The sequence below is a fragment of the Salvelinus fontinalis genome, chromosome 12, assembly GCF_029448725.1.
Source record: "Salvelinus fontinalis isolate EN_2023a chromosome 12, ASM2944872v1, whole genome shotgun sequence".
NCBI lineage: Eukaryota > Metazoa > Chordata > Actinopteri > Salmoniformes > Salmonidae > Salvelinus > Salvelinus fontinalis.
Genome location: NC_074676.1, coordinates 50,621,177 through 50,642,872, shown reverse-complemented (window position 1 = coordinate 50,642,872; position 21,696 = coordinate 50,621,177). Strand labels below are relative to the sequence as shown.

The window sequence follows — 21,696 nt, the reverse complement described above, 5'->3', positions numbered from 1 at the left end:
CCCATAGCCTCCCAGCCCCATAGCCCTCCAGCCCCAAAGCCCCTCCAGCCGCCCCATAGCCCCTCCAGCCGCCCCATAGCCCCTCCAGCCCCAAAGCCCCCCAGCCCCCCAGCCGCCCCATAGCCCTCCAGCCCCATAGCCTCCCAGCCCCATAGCCATCCAGCTCCATAGCCCTCCAGCCCCCCAGCCCTATAGCCTCCAGCTCCATAGCCCTCCAGCCCCCCAGCCCTATAGCCTCCAGCTCCATAGCCCTCCAGCCCTACAGCCCCATAGCCCTCCAGCCCCATATCCCTCCAGGTCCAAAGCCCCCCAGCCATCCAGCTCCATAGCCATCCAGCCCCATAGCCCTCCAGCCCCAAAGCCCTCCAGCCCCATAGCTTACCAGCCCCATAGCCATCCAGCCCCATAGCCATCCTTCCCCATAGCCCTCCAGCCCCATAGCCCTCCAGCCCCATAGCCCTCCAGCCCCATAGCCCTCCAGCCCCATAGCCCTCCAGCCCCATAGCCCTCCAGCCCCATAGCCATCCATCCCCAAAGCCCTCCAGCCCCCCAGCCCCATTGCCATCCAGCCCCATAGCCATCCAGCCCCATAGTCTCCAGCCCCAAAGCTCCAAAGCCCTCCAGCCCCATAGCCTCCCAGCCCCATAGCCTCCCAGCCCCCCAGCCCCATAGCCATCCAGCCCCATAGCCTCCCAGCCCCATAGCCCCCCCATAGCCCCTCCAGCCGCCCCATAGCCCCTCCAGCCGCCCCATAGCCCCTCCAGCCGCCCCATAGCCCCTCCAGCCCCAAAGCCCTCCAGCCCCCCAGCCGCCCCATAGCCCTCCAGCCCCATAGCCTCCCAGCCCCATAGCCATCCAGCTCCATAGCCCTCCAGCTCCATAGCCCCATAGCCCTCCAGCCCCATAGCCCTCCAGCCCCCCAGCCCTATAGCCTCCAGCTCCATAGCCCCATAGCCCTCCAGCTCCATAGCCCTGCCAGCCCCCCAGCCCCATATCCTCCAGCTCCATAGCCCTCCAGCCCTACAGCCCCATAGCCCTCCAGCCCCCCAGCCAGCTCCATAGCCCTCCAGCCCCCCAGCCCTATAGCCTCCAGCTCCATAGCCCTCCAGCCCCATAGCCCTCCAGCCCCCCAGCCAGCTCCATAGCCCTACAGCTCCATAGCCCCATAGCCCTCCAGCTCCATAGCCCTGCCAGCCCCCCAGCTCCATAGCCCTCCAGCCCCCCAGCCAGCTCCATAGCCCTCCAGCTCCATAGCCCCATAGCCCTCCAGCTCCATAGCCCCATAGCCCTCCAGCTCCATAGCCCCATAGCCCTCCAGCTCCATAGCCCTGCCAGCCCCCCAGCTCCATATCCTCCAGCTCCATATCCTCCAGCTCCATAGGAAAGGCCTCCTATAAGCATTCAGCAGCCTGGGTTCAACGAGTGCGTTTCCATGAGTGAGCGTTTCATATAGGGAGGCTGGGGGAGGAGGGGGGAGGGAGCAGGGCTTCTATATCTCAACAAGGATAATCACTCCCAGCTGTGTCCACTGAGAGAGAGAAGGAGGGGGAGGGGGCTGAGAAAGAGAGAGTTATAGAGTGGGCTGAGAAGGAAAAGAGGGTGTGTGAGAGAGAGAGAAACGCCAAGTTCAACTCAGTTAGGGGAGAGTTGGGGGAGAGTGAGGGGAGAGAAAACTTGCCTCTACCAAACGATGACAAGTCAGACAAAAATGCTTTTCTGTTGCTAAAACTGTGTGTGTGTGTGTGAGATGTGTATTGTAAAACAGTGCTTGTATTAGTGTAGTTGCTGAACAGTCTGTGTGTGGTAAGTGTATGGTTGCTGAAAGGTCTATTGGTATTAGTGTATTGTTGCTAAAACTTTGTGTGCCTCTCTCTCTCAGTGTGTGGTCCTCTTTCTCTCAGTGTGTGTTTCTCTCTCTCTCAGTGTGTGTTCCTCTCTCTCTCAGTGTGTGTTCCTCTCTCTCTCAGTGTGTGTTCCTCTCTCTCTCAGTGTGTGTTCCTCTCTCTCTCAGTGTGTGTTCCTCTCTCTCTCAGTGTGTGTTCCTCTCTCTCTCAGTGTGTGTTCCTCTCTCTCTCAGCGGGTGTGTTCCTCTCCCTCTCAGCGGGTGTGTTCCTCTCCCTCTCAGCGGGTGTGTTCCTCTCTCTCTCTCAGCGGGTGTTCCTCTCTCTCTCTCAGCGGGTGTGTTCCTCTCTCTCTCAGCGGGTGTGTTCCTCTCTCTCTCAGCGGGTGTGTTCCTCTCTCTCTCAGCGTGTGTGTTCCTCTCTCTCTCAGCGTGTGTGTTCCTCTCTCTCTCAGTGTGTGTTCATCTTTTTCTCAGTGTGTTCCTCTCCCTCTCAGCGGGTGTGTTCCTCTCCCTCTCAGCGGGTGTGTTCCTCTCCCTCTCAGCGGGTGTGTTCCTCTCTCTCTCTCAGCGGGTGTGTTCCTCTCTCTCTCAGCGGGTGTGTTCCTCTCTCTCTCAGCGTGTGTGTTCCTCTCTCTCTCAGCGTGTGTGTTCCTCTCTCTCTCAGTGTGTGTTCATCTTTTTCTCATTGTGTTTCTCTCCCTCTCAGCGTGTGTGGTTCCTCTCCCTCTCAGCGTGTGTGTTCCTCTCCCTCTCAGCGTGTGTGTTCCTCTCCCTCTCAGCGTGTGTGTTCCTCTCCCTCTCAGCGTGTGTGTTCCTCTCCCTCTCAGCGTGTGTAATCCTCTCCCTCTCAGCGTGTGTAATCCTCTCCCTCTCAGCGTGTGTAATCCTCTCCCTCTCAGCGTGTGTAATCCTCTCCCTCTCAGCGTGTGTGTCCCTCTCCCTCTCAGCGTGTGTGTTCCTCTCCCTCTCAGCGTGTGTGTTCCTCTCCCTCTCAGCGTGTGTGTTCCTCTCCCTCTCAGCGTGTGTGTTCCTCTCCCTCTCAGTGTGTGTGCTCCCCCCTCTCTCAGTGTGTGTGCTCCCCCCTCTCTCAGTGTGTGCTCCCCCCTCTCTCAGTGTGTGCTCCCCCCTCTCTCAGTGTGTGTTCCTCTCCCTCTCAGCGTGTGTTCCTCTCCCTCTCAGCGTGTGTGTTCCTCTCTCTCTCAGTGTGTCCCTCTCTATCTCAGAATGTGTTCATCTCTCAGTGTGTCCCTCTATCTCTCAGTGTGTGTTCCTCTTTCTCTTAGTGTGTGTTCCTCTTTCTCTTAGTGTGTGTTCCTCTTTCTCTTAGTGTGTTCCTCTCTCTCTCTCTCTCTCTCTGTATTCTTCTCTCAACATGTGTTCCTCTCTCTCAGTGTGTGTGTTCATCTCTCTCTCTCTCTCTGTGGGTTCCTCTCTCAGTGTGTGTTCAGCTCTCTCTCTTAATGTGTGTGTCCCTCTCTCAGTGTGTGTGCCTCACTCTCTGTGTGTCCCTCTCTCGCTCTCTGCGTGTGTTCCTCTCTCTTTCTCAGTGTGTGTTCCTCTCTCTTTCTCACTGTGTGTCCCTCTCTCTTTCTCACTGTGTGTCCCTCTCTCTCTCACTGTGTGTCCCTCTCTCTCTCACTGTGTGTCCCTCTCTCTCTCACTGTGTGTCCCTCTCTCTCTCACTGTGTGTCCCTCTCTCTCTCACTGTGTGTCCCTCTCTCTCTCACTGTGTGTCCCTCTCTCTCTCACTGTGTGTCCCTCTCTCTCTCACTGTGTGTCCCTCTCTCTCTCACTGTGTGTCCCTCTCTCTCTCACTGTGTGTCCCTCTCTCTCTCACTGTGTGTCCCTCTCTCTCTCACTGTGTGTCCCTCTCTCTCTCACTGTGTGTCCCTCTCTCTCTCACTGTGTGTCCCTCTCTCTCTCACTGTGTGTCCCTCTCTCTCTCACTGTGTGTCCCTCTCTCTCTCACTGTGTGTCCCTCTCTCTCTCACTGTGTGTCCCTCTCTCTCTCACTGTGTGTCCCTCTCTCTCTCACTGTGTGTCCCTCTCTCTCTCACTGTGTGTCCCTCTCTCTCTCACTGTGTGTCCCTCTCTCTCTCACTGTGTGTCCCTCTCTCTCTCACTGTGTGTCCCTCTCTCTCTCACTGTGTGTCCCTCTCTCTCTCTCACTGTGTGTCCCTCTCTCTCTCACTGTGTGTCCCTCTCTCTCTCACTGTGTGTCCCTCTCTCTCACTGTGTGTCCCTCTCTCTCACTGTGTGTCCCTCTCTCTCACTGTGTGTCCCTCTCTCTCACTGTGTGTCCCTCTCGCTCTCACTGTGTGTCCCTCTCGCTCTCACTGTGTGTCCCTCTCTCTCGGTGGGTGTGCCTCTCTCTCACAATGTGTTCCCTCCTCTCTCAGTGTGTTCCCTCCTCTCTCAGGGTGTTCCCTCCTCTCTCAGTGTGTCCCTCAGTGTGTTACCTCCTCTCTCAGTGTGTCCCTCTCTCAGTGTGTTCCGCTGTGTGTGTGTGTTCCTCTCTCTGTGTGTGTTCCTCTCTCTCTCTCAGTGTGTTCTTCTCTCTCTCTCTCTCTCTCTCAGCGTGTTCTTCTCTCTCTCTCTCTGTGTGTTCCTCGATCTCTGAGTTTGTGTTCCCTCTCTCAGTGTGTGTGTTCCTCTATCTCTCAGTATGTGTTCCACTCTCAGTGTGTCCCTCTCTCAGTGTGTTTCCTCTCTCTCTCTGTATGTTCCTCTCTCTATCCGTGTGTTTGTTCCTCTCTCTCTCAGTGTATGTTCATCTCTCTCTCCGTGTGTGTCCCTCGCTCAGTGTGTTCCTCTCTCTCTCAGTGTGTGTTCCTCTCTCTCTCAGTATGTGTTCCTCTCTAAGTGTGAGTTCCTTTCTTTCTCAGAGAGTGTTCCTCTCTCTCTGTGTGTGTGTTCCTCTTTCTCTCAGTGTGTGTTCCTCTTTCTCTCAGTGTGTGTTCCTCTCTCTCTCTCAGTGTGTGTTCCTCTCTCTCTCTCAGTGTGTGTGTTCTTCTCTCTCTCAGTGTGTGCTCCTCTCTCTCTCAGTGTGTGCTCCTCTCCCTCTCAGCGTATGTGTTCCTCTCTCTCTCAGTGGGTGTCCCTCTCCCTCTCAGCGTGTGTGTTCTCTCTCTCTCAGTGTGTGTTCCTCTTTTTCTCAGTGTGTTCCTCTTTTTCTCAGTGTGTTCCTCTCTCTCTCAGTGTGTTCCTCTCTCAGTGTGTGTGTTACTCTCTCTTTCTCAGTGTGTGTTCCTCTATCAGTGTGTGTGTTCCTCTCTCTCTCAGTGTGTGTGTTCCTCTCTCTCTCACTGTGTGTTCCTCTCTCTCTCACTGTGTGTTCCTCTCTCTCTCACTGTGTGTTCCTCTCTCTCTCACTGTGTGTCCCTCTCTCTCTCACTGTGTGTCCCTCTCTCTCGGTGGGTGTGCCTCTCTCTCGGTGGGTGTGCCTCTCTCTCGGTGGGTGTGCCTCTCTCTCACAATGTGTTCCCTCCTCTCTCAGTGTGTTCCCTCCTCTCTCAGTGTGTCCCTCAGTGTGTTCCCTCCTCTCTCAGTGTGTTCCTCTCTGTGTGTGTGTGTGTGTTCCTCTCTCTCTCTCTGTGTGTTCTTCTCTCTCTCTCTCTCTGTGTGTTCTTCTCTCTCTCTCTCAGCGTGTTCATCTCTCTCTCTCTCTCTGTGTTCTTCTCTCTCTCTCTCTGTGTTCTTCTCTCTCTCTCTCTCTGTGTTCTTCTCTCTCTCTCAGCGTGTTCTTCTCTCTCTCTCAGCGTGTTCTTCTCTCTCTCTCAGCGTGTTCTTCTCTCTCAGCGTGTTCTTCTCTCTCTCTCTGTGTGTTCCTCTATCTCTGAGTTTGTGTTCCCTCTCTCAGTGTGTGTATTCCTCTATCTCTCAGTATGTGTTCCACTCTCAGTGTGTCCCTCTCTCAGTGTGTTTCCTCTCTCTCTCTGTATGTTCCTCTCTCTATCCGTGTGTTTGTTCCTCTCTCTCTCAGTGTATGTTCATCTCTCTCTCTGTGTGTGTCCCTCGCTCAGTGTGTTCCTCTCTCTCTCAGTATGTGTTCCTCTTTAAGTGTGAGTTAATTCTTTCTCAGAGTGTGTTCCCTCTCTCTCTGTGTGTGTGTTCCTCTCTCTGTGTTTGTGTGTTCCTCTCTCTGTGTGTGTGTGCTCCTCCCTCTCTGTGTGTGTGCTCCTCTCTTTCAGTTTGTGTGTTCCTCTCTTTCTGTGTTTCTCTCTCTCTTAGTCTGTGTGCCTCTCTCTCTCTCTCTCTCTCTCTGTGTGCTCCTCTCTCTCTCAGTGTGCTCCTCTCTCTCTCAGTGTGTTCCCCTCTCTCAGTGTGTGTTCCCCTCTCTCAGTGTGTGTTCCCCTCTCTCAGTGTGTACATCCTCTCTCTCTCAGTGTGTTCCTCTCTCTCTGTGGGAGGAGGAGAGAGGAGAGGGGGAAGTGAGAGAAGAGGGGGAGGAGGGGAGAGGAGGTGAGAGGGGTAGGAGGTGAGAGGAGAGGGTGAGAAGGTGAGGAGAGGAGAGAAGAGGGGGGAGAAAGGGATGAGGTGAGAGGAGAGTGGGAGGAGGGGAGAGGAAGTGAGAGAAGTGTGGGGGAGGAGGGGAGAGGGGAGGGGAGAGGAGAGCGGGAGGAGTCTGTGTTGTTGTGGCTTTGAAACCAGTCTCTCTATTCTAACCGCCAGGGTCAAATGCAGGTTACACAGGACGTGTGTGTGTGTGGCAGCACAGTCACTCTGCCCATGCTGTCGGAGAGCACACAGGAAGAGAGAGAGAGAGAGAGAGAGAGAGAGAGAGAGAGAGAGAGAGAGAGAGAGAGAGAGAGAGAGAGAGAGAGAGAGAGAGAGAGAGAGAGAGAGAGAGAGAGAGAGAGAGAGAGAGAGAGAGAGAGAGAGAGAGAGAGAGAGAGAGAGGAGAGGAGAGGAGAGGAGAGGAGAGGAGAGGAGAGGAGAGGAGAGGAGAGGAGAGAGAGAGAGAGAGAGAGAGTTATAACAGAGCCATCGAGAGAAGTCATGCAGAGGAACAGCTCCTGACTTGTTATAACTTTTTGGTTGTTAAGAGCGAGATTGACACGATTCAATTAGCAAAAATGTATAGGTAATCAAATTGTACAACTGAAGATCAACACAGGAGGAAAAGATGGAGAGAGAGTGAGTTAAAAGACCAATCTTTATCGTGGTAGCTAGCCAAATTCAAATCGGTCAGTTAGCTTAACGTCTTGCTCTAACTGTTTACTGGTGGTAACCATAGCAACATGGCCACTGAGGCAGAGCTAGCAGCGTTAGCAGCGACAGAAACTGAGAGACTTTCCCCGCTTTTTTTTGAATACCCAGCAGAAATCAAATCAGAGAAAGGAAGAATCAATTTTAAACACAGAATTCTGAGGGAGAACCCAGAAACTTTGTTTGCCGACTGCTCACAAAACAGGACTGTTACAAACCTGTTATTTTACACAGACCACACTACTGCCTGGCATGCAGCTGTAACCAGGCATTTCAGCTATACCACGAAGAAAGGCATCTGCAAGGGAAGGCAAATCCACATTTTTGAGGACAGCGATAAGGACCAGGAAAACAGGTTTCTGACGGTAAATATGTATCAGAACGGCACTGTCATGGTCCAGGGCAGTGAGGCTGCACTCAGCTCTGTTGTGCAGGACTTCCCCACCCTAACGAAGATAGCGGAAAGCAACAAAGAAAAGGACAGCACCCCGACCTCTCCCCTCACCTCAGGCACCCCAACAGCAGGACCATCCTCCCCCCTGCCTGCCTACAACCACCAGAGCCAAGACCACACCACCATCAGCCTGTTGAGAGACAGGCTGGCTGTGATAGAGGTATGGGTTACTGAGCTGAAGGAGCAGCCCCTCAGCTACACCACCACCAGCCCAGACACAGAGCTTCTACAGGACCAGATCAACCAGTGCAGGACCCAGCTGAAGAACTCTGTCCAGGAGCTGAGAGAGAGCCTTACCACAGCTCTTGAGGAGGTAAAGGCCACCATGAGGAGAGAGCTGGTGCAGGTAAAGGAGGAGATGGCAAAGGAGTTGTCTGGCATCAAGAGGGTGCTGCAGCACAGAGAGCAGACTGTAGAGACTCCTAGAGAGAAGCTGCAGCCCCCCACCACCCCTAACAACCCCACCACCCCTAACACCCCCACTGACCCACCTTTACCCACAACCCCCCCCCATACCGACAACACTTTACCCACACCCCCAGTCAACAAGAAGGCTCACATGGAAACACCTACTACAGAGAGAAGCTCTCTGGCCCCCCCTGACACACCCCCCTCCATGTACACAGGCCCTGTGTACTCCAGCCCCAGACCGTAAATGCAATAATCTGGTAAAACCCGCTGAGGTGGCCATCCTCATTGACTCAAATGGGAAATTCCTCCAAGAAGATAAACTCTTCCCACAACACAAGGTGCGCAAAATATGTTGCCCAAAAACACAGGATGCACTCCACATCCTGTCCCAGCCTGACTTTGGCACACCAGGCCACATTATTATTCACACCGGCACCAACAACCTGCGAGAGGAGCAGGAGAGAGTAGGCAGCCTGGTCAACAGAATAGCAGAGAGGGCCTCTGAGCGGTTCCCCAACTCCCACATCACCATCTCCACTCTGCTGCCCCGCAAAGACTTTCATCCCCATACCATTCAGAAAGTCAACGCTGACATCACCAGAGGGTGTGGCCTACTCCCGAACGTACACGTTGCTCACCACCCAACAATCACCCCAGAGCATCTGCACGACCACTCCCATCTGAGGAAACAGACATTAGGGATGTTTACCAAGTCTCTAAAGGACGTGGCACTTGGTAGACAAACACCACATGCCGTATTGGACAGAGGACCACCCAGAGACCCCTACCAGACCACTGCACCAACAAGGAGCCCCAGGCCCCTTCAACGCCACACAAGACCCAGCGCTCCCCACAGGCCCCACCCACCACCAGACCATCACCACTTCCATCGGCTTAGCCAGACCGGACCGGGCCCAGCCTACTACCCCGCATCAGACCACCACCCCTACCAGACCAGAGAGGAAGCCCCACGGCCCAGACCTGGTCCCCCTCCACTCCACAGGGCCCAACAGCAGGACCAGCGCAGCTACGCAGAGGTCGTCAGAGGACAGGAGAACCTTGTAGGATTAAGTGAGATTAAACAGCTCCTCCAATACATCTGCACTAAACTGCACTAAAACACACACACACACACACACACACACACACACACACACACACACACACACACACACACACACACACACACACACACACACACACACACACACACACCTATTGTACTCAAATGTACTTGTTCAATGAATAGGAATGTTTATATATATAACAGAAGGAATGTTAGCTGTTATCCTGTTTATCTCGCTCTTAACAACTTAATAGTTAGTAGTCACAGTATTTCTGACTGCTATTCTTTCTTTTGTAACATGAAATCGCTATCAGTTAGCATGTGGAACATTCAGGGCCTAAACTCATCAACCTTTGGACTGAAGAGTTTAGCACTGGAGTTCAACAAAAACCTTAAAGATGTTGATGTCATCATTCTTCAGGAGACATGGTGTAAGGCTGACATTGTCACTCACTGTCCCACAGGTTACAGAGAGGTAATTGTACCGTCACAGAAACACAGCTCTGTCAATAGAGGCAGAGACTCTGGAGGACTGATCATTTGGTACAAATCCGAACTACAACATCTAATTGACCCCCTCAAAATTGGCAAATATCACATTTGGTTAAAACTGAAAAAAGAACTTGTACTGACAGAAAAAGATGTGTTCCTTTGCGCAATTTATATCCCCCCCTCAGAATCCCCATATTACTCAGAGGAGATCTTCCCCACCCTTGAGGAAGAGACGTGCCATTTCCAGGCCCAGGGAAATGTGCTCATCTGTGGGGACACAAATGCGCGCACAGGAACACTACCTGATCTAACGAGCACACGAGGGGACAGCTTTATTACAGGCCATACTGTTTCTAACTGCCTTAATCTCCCCCATAGAAACAACAGTGACAGCACCGTCAACAAAAACGGAAGGGATCTGTTGCAGCTCTGTAGAAGCCTGGGTCTGTACTTTGTCAATGGTAGGTTACGGGGGGACTCTTTGGGGAGATTCACCTACTGCTCACCTCTTGGCCACAGCACAGTAGACTATATGATCACAGACATTGACCCCTTCTCTCTCAGCTCATTCCCTGTCAAGCCACTAACACCTCTGTCTGATCACAGCCAAATTACATTGTTCCTCAAAAGAACTGACATGGAAACAACCACACATTCACAGCCCAGTAAGCTGTACAACATCAGAAATTCATACAGATGGGCCCAAAACAGCACAGAAGAATACCAGAAAGCAACCTGGAACCAAAATATCCAAACACTCTTAGATAACTTTCTGGATACCACATTCACTCACAGTAAAGAAGGCATCAATCTAGCAGTACAAAACATCAACTATATATTCAGGCAAACGGCAAAAGAAGCACAATTGAAATTGATAAAAAACAAAACAAAAAAGATCACAGATGACAACTGGTTTGATGCAGATTGTAAAATTATAAGAAAAAAAATTAGAACACTATCCAACCAAAAGCACAGAGACCCAAATAATGGTGAATTACGCCTTCATTACTGTGAGACTTTAAAACTCTATAAACGTACACTCAGAACCAAAAAAGCCCAGTACAACAGAAAGCAGCTGATGCTAATTGAGGAGTCCATAAACACAAACAACTTCTGGCAAAATTGGAAAAAATTAAAGAAATCTAAACAAGAGGAATTAGCGATACAAAATGGTGACATATGGACAACCCATTTTAAAACACTCTACAACACCGTTCAAATTGACACAAACGCAGAACAACGCCAAATTCATGAGAAGTTGAATGGATTAGAAAAAGCTATAAAGGACAACCAAAATCCACTGGACTCCCCAATTACTGACCAGGAGCTCTATAAGAAACTTCAGGCTCTCAAATTTAAAAAGGCATGCGGACCTGATGGCATCCTAAATGAGATGCTCAAACTCACTAGTGCAAAATTTCAATTGGCCATATTAAAACTGTTTAATTTGATCCTGAGTGTAGGTTATTTCCCTGACATCTGGAATCAAGGACTCATAACCCCAATCTTTAAAAACGGAGACAAATTTGACCCTAACAATTACAGAGGCATTTGTGTGAACAGTAACCTGGGGAAGGTTTTCTGTAGTATTATAAATGTAAGAGTTCTAAACTTCCTTAATAAGCACAATGTCTTGAGTAAAAGCCAAATTGGATTTATACCAAAACATCGCACGACCGATCATATTTACACCCTACACACCCTGATAGGTAAACATGTCCACCAAAATAATACCAAAATATACGCTTGCTTTATCGACTTCCAAAAAGCATTTGATTCTATTTGGCACACAGGACTGTTCTACAAAGTTATTGAAAGTGGTGTAGGGGGTAAAACATATGACATAATTAAATCAATGTATACTGGCAATACGTGCAGCATTAAAATTGGCAAGAAAAGAACAGAATTCTTTAACCAGGGGCGGGGCCTTCGTCAGGGTTGTAATCTGAGCCCTGCACTCTTCAATATTTACATCAACGAATTGGCCACTATTCTAGATAAATCCTCAGCCCCTGGTGTTAGTCTCCATAATTCAGAGGTTAAATGCCTACTCTTCGCAGATGACCTATGCCTGTTGTCACCCACAGCACATGGCCTACAGCAGAGCCTAGATCTGCTAGAGCAGTACTGCCAGACCTGGGCCCTGGCAGTAAACACCAAAAAGACTAAAATAATGATTTTCCAGAGAAGATCCAGATCTCAGGGAATTAGACCAAAGTTCTCAATTGGTACAAAATATATAGAGTACTGCACACACTACAATTACTTAGGTTTAAAAATAAGCTCAACTGGACACCTTAATGAGGCAGTGAATAAACTGAGAGAGAAAGCACGCAGGGCATTCTACGCAATTAAAAAGCAAATTCAAATTGAAATACCTATTAAAATTTGGCTAAAACTAATTGAATATGTCATTGAACCAATTGCACTTTATGGCAGCGAGGTGTGGGGTCCACTTGCAAAACAAGATTTCATCAAATGGGACAAACATCCCATTGAAACCCTGCATGCAGAGTTCTGTAAGATTCTCCTACATGTCCAGAGAAAAACTACAAACAATGCATGCAGGGCAGAATTAGGCAAATATCCACTAATAATAAAAACTCAAAAAAGAGCAATTAAGTTTTGGAAACATCTAAAATACAGTGACCCCCTCTCATATCACTACCAAGCCCTGCAATACCAAGAGCTGAGCAAAGAAAAGAGTCCCCTCATCCAGCTGGTCCTGGGGCTGAGTTCACAAACCTGTTCTACTAACACACTGAAGCCTCAGGACCAGAACATCCAATCAATCAGAATAAACCAAATTACAACACAGTCAAAACAAAACTACATTGCTTATTGGGAAACACAAGCACAAGCACAGAGCAAAATGCAGTGCTATCTGGCCCTAAATCGACAGTACACCGTGGCTAACTATTTGACTATGGTTACTGATCAAAAGCTTAGAAAAACCTTGACAAAGTACAGGCTCAGTGAGCACAGCCTTGCCATAGAGAAGGGTAGACACAGGAAAACCTGGCTCCCTGTAGAGGAAAGGCTGTGCAACCACTGCACAACAGCAGAACCTGAGACGGAGCTGCATTTCCTGACAAAATGTCAAAAATATAAAACAACTAGAGAGTGTCATTTCCCCAAATTTGAAACTCTTATTCAAGGTTTCAAAGACCTCTCTGATGAGGATAGGCTACCCGTCCTGTTGGGGGAGGACGCAGAGAGCTGTGGGTTGGCAGCGCACTACATTGCTGCCTGCCATAAGTTGAGGGACAGTGTCTGACAGACCAATCAACCTGCACATGTACTCTACTGTATGTTTATTGTTATTGTTGAATGTATGGTTATTTTGACACTTAGTTATTGTTGTTACTGTTGTCCCGTTGACCATTTTGATTCTCATTTTTTATATTGTAAATAAGCTTTGGCAATATGTACATTGTTACGTCATGCCAATAAAGCAAATTGAATTGAATTGAATTGAATTGAATTGAGAGAGAGAGAGAGAGAGAGAGAGAGAGAGAGAGAGAGAGAGAGAGAGAGAGAGAGAGAGAGAGAGAGAGAGAGAGAGCGAGACAGAGACAGAGACAGAGACAGAGACAGAGACAGAGACAGAGACAGACAAAATAGAGAATTGTATATCAGGCCATTCAACTGTAGTTTCCAGGATGTATCCTGTGTGGGATGTAATTGTCAACATAGCTATCAACCATACCTTAACCCTTTATATCTAGAACAGAATGTAGGGGTTAGAGGATAAGGGTCCATTTGGGATTCACCAGTCGTGTGTTCAGGTGACGTGTCTGTGTGATCAGGTGTGTATTCTAGAGGGGTTGTGTGAGGTGTGTGTATTCTTAGGTTGAGGTCACTGTTGAACTACAGATGCGGTTGAGGTGACTGGTAAACTACAGATTAGGTTAAAGTGACCGGTGTACTACAGATTAGGTTGAGGTGACAGGTGAACTACAGATTAGGTTGAGGTGACAGGTGAACTACAGATTAGGTTGAGGTGACCGGTGAACTACAGATTAGGTTGAGGTGACCGGTATACTACAGATTAGGTTGAGGTGACTGGTGAACTACAAATTAGGTTGAGATTACCGGTGAACTACAGATTAGGTTGAGATTACCGGTGAACTACAGATTAGGTTGAGGTGACTGGTAAACTACAGATTAGGTTGAGGTGACTGGCAAACTACAGATTAGTTTAAAGTGACCGGTGTACTACAGATTAGGGTGAGGTGACAGGTGAACTACATATTAGGTTGAGGTGACAGGTGAACTACAGATGCGGTTGAGATGACTGGTAAACTACAGATTAGGTTAAAGTGTCCGGTGTACTACAGATTAGGTTGAGGTGACAGGTGAACTACAGATTAGGTTGAGGTGACCGGTATACTACAGATTAGGTTGAGGTGACAGGTGAACTACAGATTAGGTTGAGGTGACAGGTGAACTACAGATTAGGTTGAGGTGACCGGTGAACTACAGATTAGGTTGAGGTGACCGGTGAACTACAGATTAGGTTGAGGTGACCGGTGAACTACAGATTAGGTTGAGGTGACCGGTGAACTACAGATTAGGTTAAAGTGACCGGTGAACTACAGATTAGGTTGAGGTGACTGGTAAACTACAGATTAGGTTGAGGTGACTGGCAAACTACAGATTAGGTTAAAGTGACCGGTGTACTACAGATTAGGGTGAGGTGACAGATGAACTACAGATTAGGTTGAGGTGACAGGTGAACTACAGATTAGGTTGAGGTGACAGGTGAACTACAGATTAGGTTGAGATGACCGGTATATTACAGATTAGGTTGAGGTGACAGGTGAACTACAGATTAGGTTGAGGTGACCGGTGAACTACAGATTAGGTTGAGGTGACCGGTGAACTACAGATTAGGTTGAGGTGACCGGTGAACTACAGATTAGGTTGAGATGACCGGTATATTACAGATTAGGTTGAGGTGACAGGTGAACTACAGATTAGGTTGAGGTGACCGGTGAACTACAGATTAGGTTGAGGTGACTGGTGAACTACAGATTAGGTTGAGGTGACCGGTGAACTACAGATTAGGTTGCGGTGACCGGTGAACTACAGATTAGGTTGAGGTGACTGGTGAACTACAGATTAGGTTGAGGTGACTGGTGAACTACAGATTAGGTTGAGGTGACCTGTGAACTACAGATTAGGTTGAGGTGACCTGTGAACTACAGATTAGGTTGAGGTGACCGGTGACAACGTGTGCTATACACTGAATGCACAAAACATTAGGAACACCTTCTTAATATTGAGTTGCACCCCATTTTGCCGACAGAACAGCCTCAATTCATCAGGGTATGGACTTCACAATTTTTCGAAAGTGTTCCACAGGGATGCTGGGCCATGTTGACTCCAAGGATTCTCACAGTTGTGTCAAGTTGGCTGGATGTCCTTTGGGTGGTGGAACATTCTTGATACACACGGGAAACTGTTGAGCATGAAAAATCCAGCAGCATTGCAGTTCTTGACACAAACCGGTGCGCCTGGCACCTACTACCATACCCTGTTCAAAGGCACTTTTGTCTTTCCCATTCACCCTCTGAATGGCACCAATACATAATCCATATTTCAATTGTCTCAAGGCTTAAAAATCCTTCTTTAACCCGTATCCTCCCCTTCATCTACACTGACTGAAGAGAATTTAATAGGTGACATCAATAACGGTGTCATAGCTTTCACCTGGATTCACCTGGTCAGTCTGTCATGGAAAGAGCAGGCGTTCCAAAAGTTTTGCATACTCATGTTATATTAGGTTGAGACAGAGGTAAATGATTTTACTAGTACGCTACAGTATTTGTACAGTACAGTCATTAGACTCTTACCGTTCTCAGGCTGCTCCTTGATATCAGACTCACTCTGCTGGTTGGGACTCTCTGACTGGCCATCTGCAGAGAGAGAGAGAGAGAGGAAGGTGAGAGGCCGTAAGGGACTGGAGCAAGGGTCTCACAAGCAGTCCAACTTTCAGATGAGCCAAAATGGCACGGTTTTATTCAACAAGGAAATCTCATGGATATATATAAACGATAAGATAAGATTGTACAATTTGACTTGATTTGATTTCTTTAGCCACAATACTCATTTCTATCAATTGGACTTGCATAGCGTCATTCCACAAACACATTGGTCTCTTCGCATTTGTCACTATAGTACTGTAACTGTGCGTGTGTGTGCGGTCGGGGTTGCCCACAGAGAGCAAACCCAACCCGTAGGCTACTCTGTGTGTGTGTGTGTTCGCGCGCAGGTGAAACCCTAGTCCCCGTGTCTCCAGCTCTGCGATCGATGCCGTTGTCTGTCTCCCCTCCTGGCCTGTGAATCGACTGTATACTGGCACAGCCAGAGCCCCACAGCGTAGGACTGCAACAGTAGCTTTAAGACAGACAGACAGTCTGCAGACAGGTTGTGGGGTAAAGCTACTGTAGATTACTGGCTGGTCTTGACTAGTCTAGTTTGGTTGGTTGATGCCACCGCAGTGACTCCACCTGCCTCTCATAGTGTCTTTACAGTACTATCCAGTGTGTCAGTGTCTTTACAGTACTATCCAGTGGGTCAGCTTCTTTACAGTACTATCCAGTGTGTCAGCGGCTTTACAGTATTATCCAGTGTGTCAGCGTCTTTACAGTACTATCCAGTGTGTCAGCGTCTTTACAGTACTATCCAGTGTGTCAGTGTCTTTATAGTACTATCCAGTGTGTCAGCGTCTTTACAGTACTATCCAGTGTGTCAGCGTCTTTACAGTACTATCCAGTGTGTCAGCGTCTTTACAGTACTATCCAGTGTGTCAGTGTCTTTACAATACTATCCAGTGTGTCGGCGTCTTTACAGTACTATCCAGTGTGTCAGCGTCTTTACAGTTTTACAGTACTATCCAGTGTGTCGGCGTCTTTACAGTACTATCCAGCGGGTCGGCGTCTTTACAGTACTATCCAGCGGGTCGGCGTCTTTACAGTACTATCCAGCGGGTCGGCGTCTTTACAGTACTATCCAGTGTGTCAGCGTCTTTACAGTACTATCCAGTGTGTCAGCGTCTTTATAGTACTATCCAGTGTGTCAGCGTCTTTACAGTACTATCCAGTGTGTCAGCGTCTTTACAGTACTATCCAGTGTGTCAGTGTCTTTACAGTACTATCCAGTGTGTCAGCGTCTTTATAGTACTATCCAGTGTGTCAGTGTCTTTACAGTACTATCCAGCGGGTCGGCGTCTTTACAGTACTATCCAGCGGGTCGGCGTCTTTACAGTACTATTCAGTGTGTCAGCGTCTTTACAGTACTATCCAGTGTGTCAGTGTCTTTACAGTACTATCCAGTGTGTCAGCATCTTTACAGTACTATCCAGTGTGTCAGCGTCTTTACAGTACTATCCAGTGTGTCAGTGTCTTTACAATACTATCCAGTGTGTCAGTGTCTTTACAGTACTATCCAGTGTGTCAGCATCTTTACAGTACTATCCAGTGTGTCAGCGTCTTTACATTAATATCCAGTGTGTCAGTGTCTTTACAATACTATCCAGTGTGTCAGTGTCTTTACAGTACTATCCAGTGTGTCAGTGTCTTTACAGTACTGACAGTGGGTCAGCTTCTTTACAGTACTATCCAGTGTGTCAGCGGCTTTACAGTACTATCCAGTGTGTCAGCGTCTTTATAGTACTATCCAGTGTGTCAGCGTCTTTACAGTACTATCCAGTGTGTCAGCGTCTTTACAGTACTATCCAGTGTGTCAGCGTCTTTACAGTACTATCCAGTGTGTCAGCGGCTTTACAGTACTATCCAGTGTGTCAGCGGCTTTACAGTACTATCCAGTGTGTCAGCGTCTTTACAGTACTATCCAGTGTGTCAGTGTCTTTACAGTACTATCCAGTGTGTCAGCGTCTTTACAGTACTATCCAGTGTGTCAGCGTCTTTACAGTACTATCCAGTGTGTCAGTGTCTTTATAGTACTATCCAGTGTCAGCGTCTTTACAGTACTATCCAGTGTGTCAGCGTCTTTACAGTACTATCCAGTGTGTCAGCGTCTTTACAGTACTATCCAGTGTGTCAGCGGCTTTACAGTACTATCCAGTGTGTCAGCGGCTTTACAGTACTATCCAGTGTGTCAGTGTCTTTACAGTACTATCCAGTGTGTCAGCGGCTTTACAGTACTATCCAGTGTGTCAGCGTCTTTACAGTACTATCCAGTGTGTCAGTGTCCTTATAGTACTATCCAGTGTGTCAGCGTCTTTACAGTACTATCCAGTGTGTCAGCGTCTTTACAGTACTATCCAGTGTGTCAGCGTCTTTACAATACTATCCAGTGTGTCGGCGTCTTTACAGTACTATCCAGTGTGTCAGCGTCTTTACAGTTTTACAGTACTATCCAGTGTGTCGGCGTCTTTACAGTACTATCCAGCGGGTCGGCGTCTTTACAGTACTATCCAGCGGGTCGGCGTCTTTACAGTACTATCCAGCGGGTCGGCGTCTTTACAGTACTATCCAGCGGGTCGGCGTCTTTACAGTACTATCCAGTGTGTCAGCGTCTTTACAGTACTATCCAGTGTGTCAGCGTCTTTATAGTACTATCCAGTGTGTCGGCGTCTTTACAGTACTATCCAGCGGGTCGGCGTCTTTACAGTACTATCCAGCGGGTCGGCGTCTTTACAGTACTATCCAGCGGGTCGGCGTCTTTACAGTACTATTCAGTGTGTCAGCGTCTTTACAGTACTATCCAGTGTGTCAGTGTCTTTACAGTACTATCCAGTGTGTCAGCGTCTTTACAGTACTATCCAGTGTGTCAGCGTCTTTACAGTACTATCCAGTGTGTCAGTGTCTTTACAGTACTATCCAGTGTGTCAGCGTCTTTACAGTACTATCCAGTGTGTCAGCGTCTTTACAGTACTATCCAGTGTGTCAGCGTCTTTACAGTACTATCCAGTGTGTCAGTGTCTTTACAATACTATCCAGTGTGTCAGTGTCTTTACAAAACTATCCAGTGTGTCAGTGTCTTTACAAAACTATCCAGTGTGTCAGTGTCTTTACAGTACTATCCAGTGTGTCAGCATCTTTACAGTACTATCCAGTGTGTCAGCATCTTTACAGTACTATCCAGCGGGTCAGCTTCTTTACAGTACTATCCAGTGTGTCAGTGTCTTTACAGTACTATCCAGTGTGTCAGCGTCTTTACAGTACTATCCAGTGTGTCAGCATCTTTACAGTACTATCCAGCGGGTCGGCGTCTTTACAGTACTATCCAGCGTGTCAGCGTCTTTACAAAACTATCCAGCGTGTCAGCGACTTTACAGTACTATCCAGCGTGTCAGCGTCTTTACAGTACTATCCAGCGTGTCAGCGTCTTTACAGTACTATCCAGTGTGTCAGCGTCTTTACAGTACTATCCAGTGTGTCAGCGTCTTTACAGTACTATCCAGTGTGTCGGCGTCTTTACAGTACTATCCAGCGGGTCGGCGTCTTTACAGTACTATCCAGCGGGTCGGCGTCTTTACAGTACTATCCAGCGGGTCGGCGTCTTTATAGTACTATCCAGTGTGTCAGCGTCTTTACAGTACTATCCAGTGTGTCGGCGTCTTTACAGTACTATCCAGTGTGTCAGCGTCTTTACAGTACTATCCAGTGTGTCAGCGTCTTTACAGTACTATCCAGTGTGTCGGCGTCTTTACAGTACTATCCAGTGTGTCGGCGTCTTTACAGTACTATCTTGTGTGTCAGCGTCTTTACAGTACTATCCAGTGTGTCGGCGTCTTTACAGTACTATCCAGCGGGTCGGCGTCTTTACAGTACTATCCAGCGGGTCGGCGTCTTTACAGTACTATCCAGCGGGTCGGCGTCTTTACAGTACTATCCAGTGTGTCAGTGTCTTTATAGTACTATCCAGTGTGTCAGCGTCTTTATAGTACTATCCATTGTGTCAGTGTCTTTACAGTACTATCCAGTGTGTCAGCGTCTTTATAGTACTATCCAGTGTGTCAGTGTCTTTATAGTACTATCCAGTGTGTCAGCGTCTTTATAGTACTATCCAGTGTGTCAGCGTCTTTACAGTACTATCCAGTGTGTCAGCGTCTTTACAGTACTATCCAGTGTGTCAGCGTCTTTACAATACTATCCAGTGTGTCGGCGTCTTTACAGTACTATCCAGTGTGTCAGCGTCTTTACAGTTTTACAGTACTATCCAGTGTGTCGGCGTCTTTACAGTACTATCCAGCGGGTCGGCGTCTTTACAGTACTATCCAGCGGGTCGGCGTCTTTACAGTACTATCCAGCGGGTCGGCGTCTTTACAGTACTATCCAGCGGGTCGGCGTCTTTACAGTACTATCCAGCGGGTCAGCGTCTTTACAGTACTATCCAGTGTGTCAGCGTCTTTATAGTACTATCCAGTGTGTCGGTGTCTTTACAGTACTATCCAGCGGGTCGGCGTCTTTACAGTACTATCCAGCGGGTCGGCGTCTTTACAGTACTATCCAGCGGGTCGGCGTCTTTACAGTACTATTCAGTGTGTCAGCGTCTTTACAGTACTATCCAGTGTGTCAGTGTCTTTACAGTACTATCCAGTGTGTCAGCGTCTTTACAGTACTATCCAGTGTGTCAGCGTCTTTACAGTACTATCCAGTGTGTCAGTGTCTTTACAATACTATCCAGTGTGTCAGTGTCTTTACAGTACTATCCAGTGTGTCAGCGTCTTTACAGTACTATCCAGTGTGTCAGCGTCTTTACAGTACTATCCAGTGTGTCAGTGTCTTTACAATACTATCCAGTGTGTCAGTGTCTTTACAAAACTATCCAGTGTGTCAGTGTCTTTACAAAACTATCCAGTGTGTCAGTGTCTTTACAGTACTATCCAGTGTGTCAGCATCTTTACAGTACTATCCAGTGTGTCAGCATCTTCACAGTACTATCCAGCGGGTCAGCTTCTTTACAGTACTATCCAGTGTGTCAGTGTCTTTACAGTACTATCCAGTGTGTCAGCGTCTTTACAGTACTATCCAGCGTGTCAGCATCTTTACAGTACTATCCAGCGGGTCGGCGTCTTTACAGTACTATCCAGCGTGTCAGCGTCTTTACAAAACTATCCAGCGTGTCAGCGACTTTACAGTACTATCCAGCGTGTCAGCGTCTTTACAGTACTATCCAGCGTGTCAGCGTCTTTACAGTACTATCCAGTGTGTCAGCGTCTTTACAGTACTATCCAGTGTGTCAGCGTCTTTACAGTACTATCCAGCGGGTCGGCGTCTTTACAGTACTATCCAGCGGGTCGGCGTCTTTACAGTACTATCCAGTGTGTCAGTGTCTTTATAGTACTATCCAGTGTGTCAGCGTCTTTATAGTACTATCCAGTGTGTCAGTGTCTTTACAGTACTATCCAGTGTGTCAGCGTCTTTATAGTACTATCCAGTGTGTCAGTGTCTTTATAGTACTATCCAGTGTGTCAGCGTCTTTATAGTACTATCCAGTGTGTCAGTGTCTTTACAGTACTATCCAGTGTGTCAGCATCTTTACAGTACTATCCAGTGTGTCAGCGTCTTTACAGTACTATCCAGTGTGTCAGTGTCTTTACAATACTATCCAGTGTGTCAGCGTCTTTACAGTACTATCCAGTGTGTCAGCATCTTTACAGTACTATCCAGTGTGTCAGCGTCTTTACAGTACTATCCAGTGTGTCAGTGTCTTTACAATACTATCCAGTGTGTCAGCAGCTTTACAGTACTATCCAGTGTGTCAGCGGCTTTATAGTACTATCCAGTGTGTCAGCGTCTTTACAGTACTATCCAGTGTGTCAGCGTCTTTACAGTACTATCCAGTGTGGCAGCAGCTTTACAGTACTATCCAGTGTGTCAGCATCTTTACAGTACTATCCAGTGTGTCAGCGTCTTTACAGTACTATCCAGTGTGTCAGCGTCTTTATAGTACTATCCAGTGTGTCAGTGTCTTTACAGTACTATCCAGTGTGTCAGCATCTTTACAGTACTATCCAGTGTGTCAGCGTCTTTACAGTACTATCCAGTGTGTCAGTGTCTTTACAGTTTTGCAGTACTATCCAGTGTGTCAGCATCTTTACAGTACTATCCAGTGTGTCAGTGTCTTTACAGTTTTACAGTACTATCCAGTGTGTCAGCATCTTTACAGTACCATCCAGTGTGTCAGTGTCTTTACAGTTTTACAGTACTATCCAGTGTGTCAGCGTCTTTACAGTACTATCCAGTG

General features: G+C 48.2%; 1 protein-coding gene across 8 annotated transcripts in view; it reads right to left on the bottom strand.

Moving 5' to 3' along the window:
• Positions 1 to 21,696, bottom strand: part of LOC129867585 (nuclear factor 1 A-type-like) — a 336,739-nt gene that overhangs the window by 84,795 nt on the left and 230,248 nt on the right. For all 8 annotated transcript variants that reach the window (XM_055941091.1, XM_055941084.1, XM_055941085.1 and 5 more), the window contains exon 3: positions 15,333 to 15,395. In XM_055941091.1, the coding sequence (XP_055797066.1) occupies positions 15,333 to 15,395 (63 nt within the window). The remainder of the gene's footprint in view (positions 1 to 15,332; positions 15,396 to 21,696) is intronic.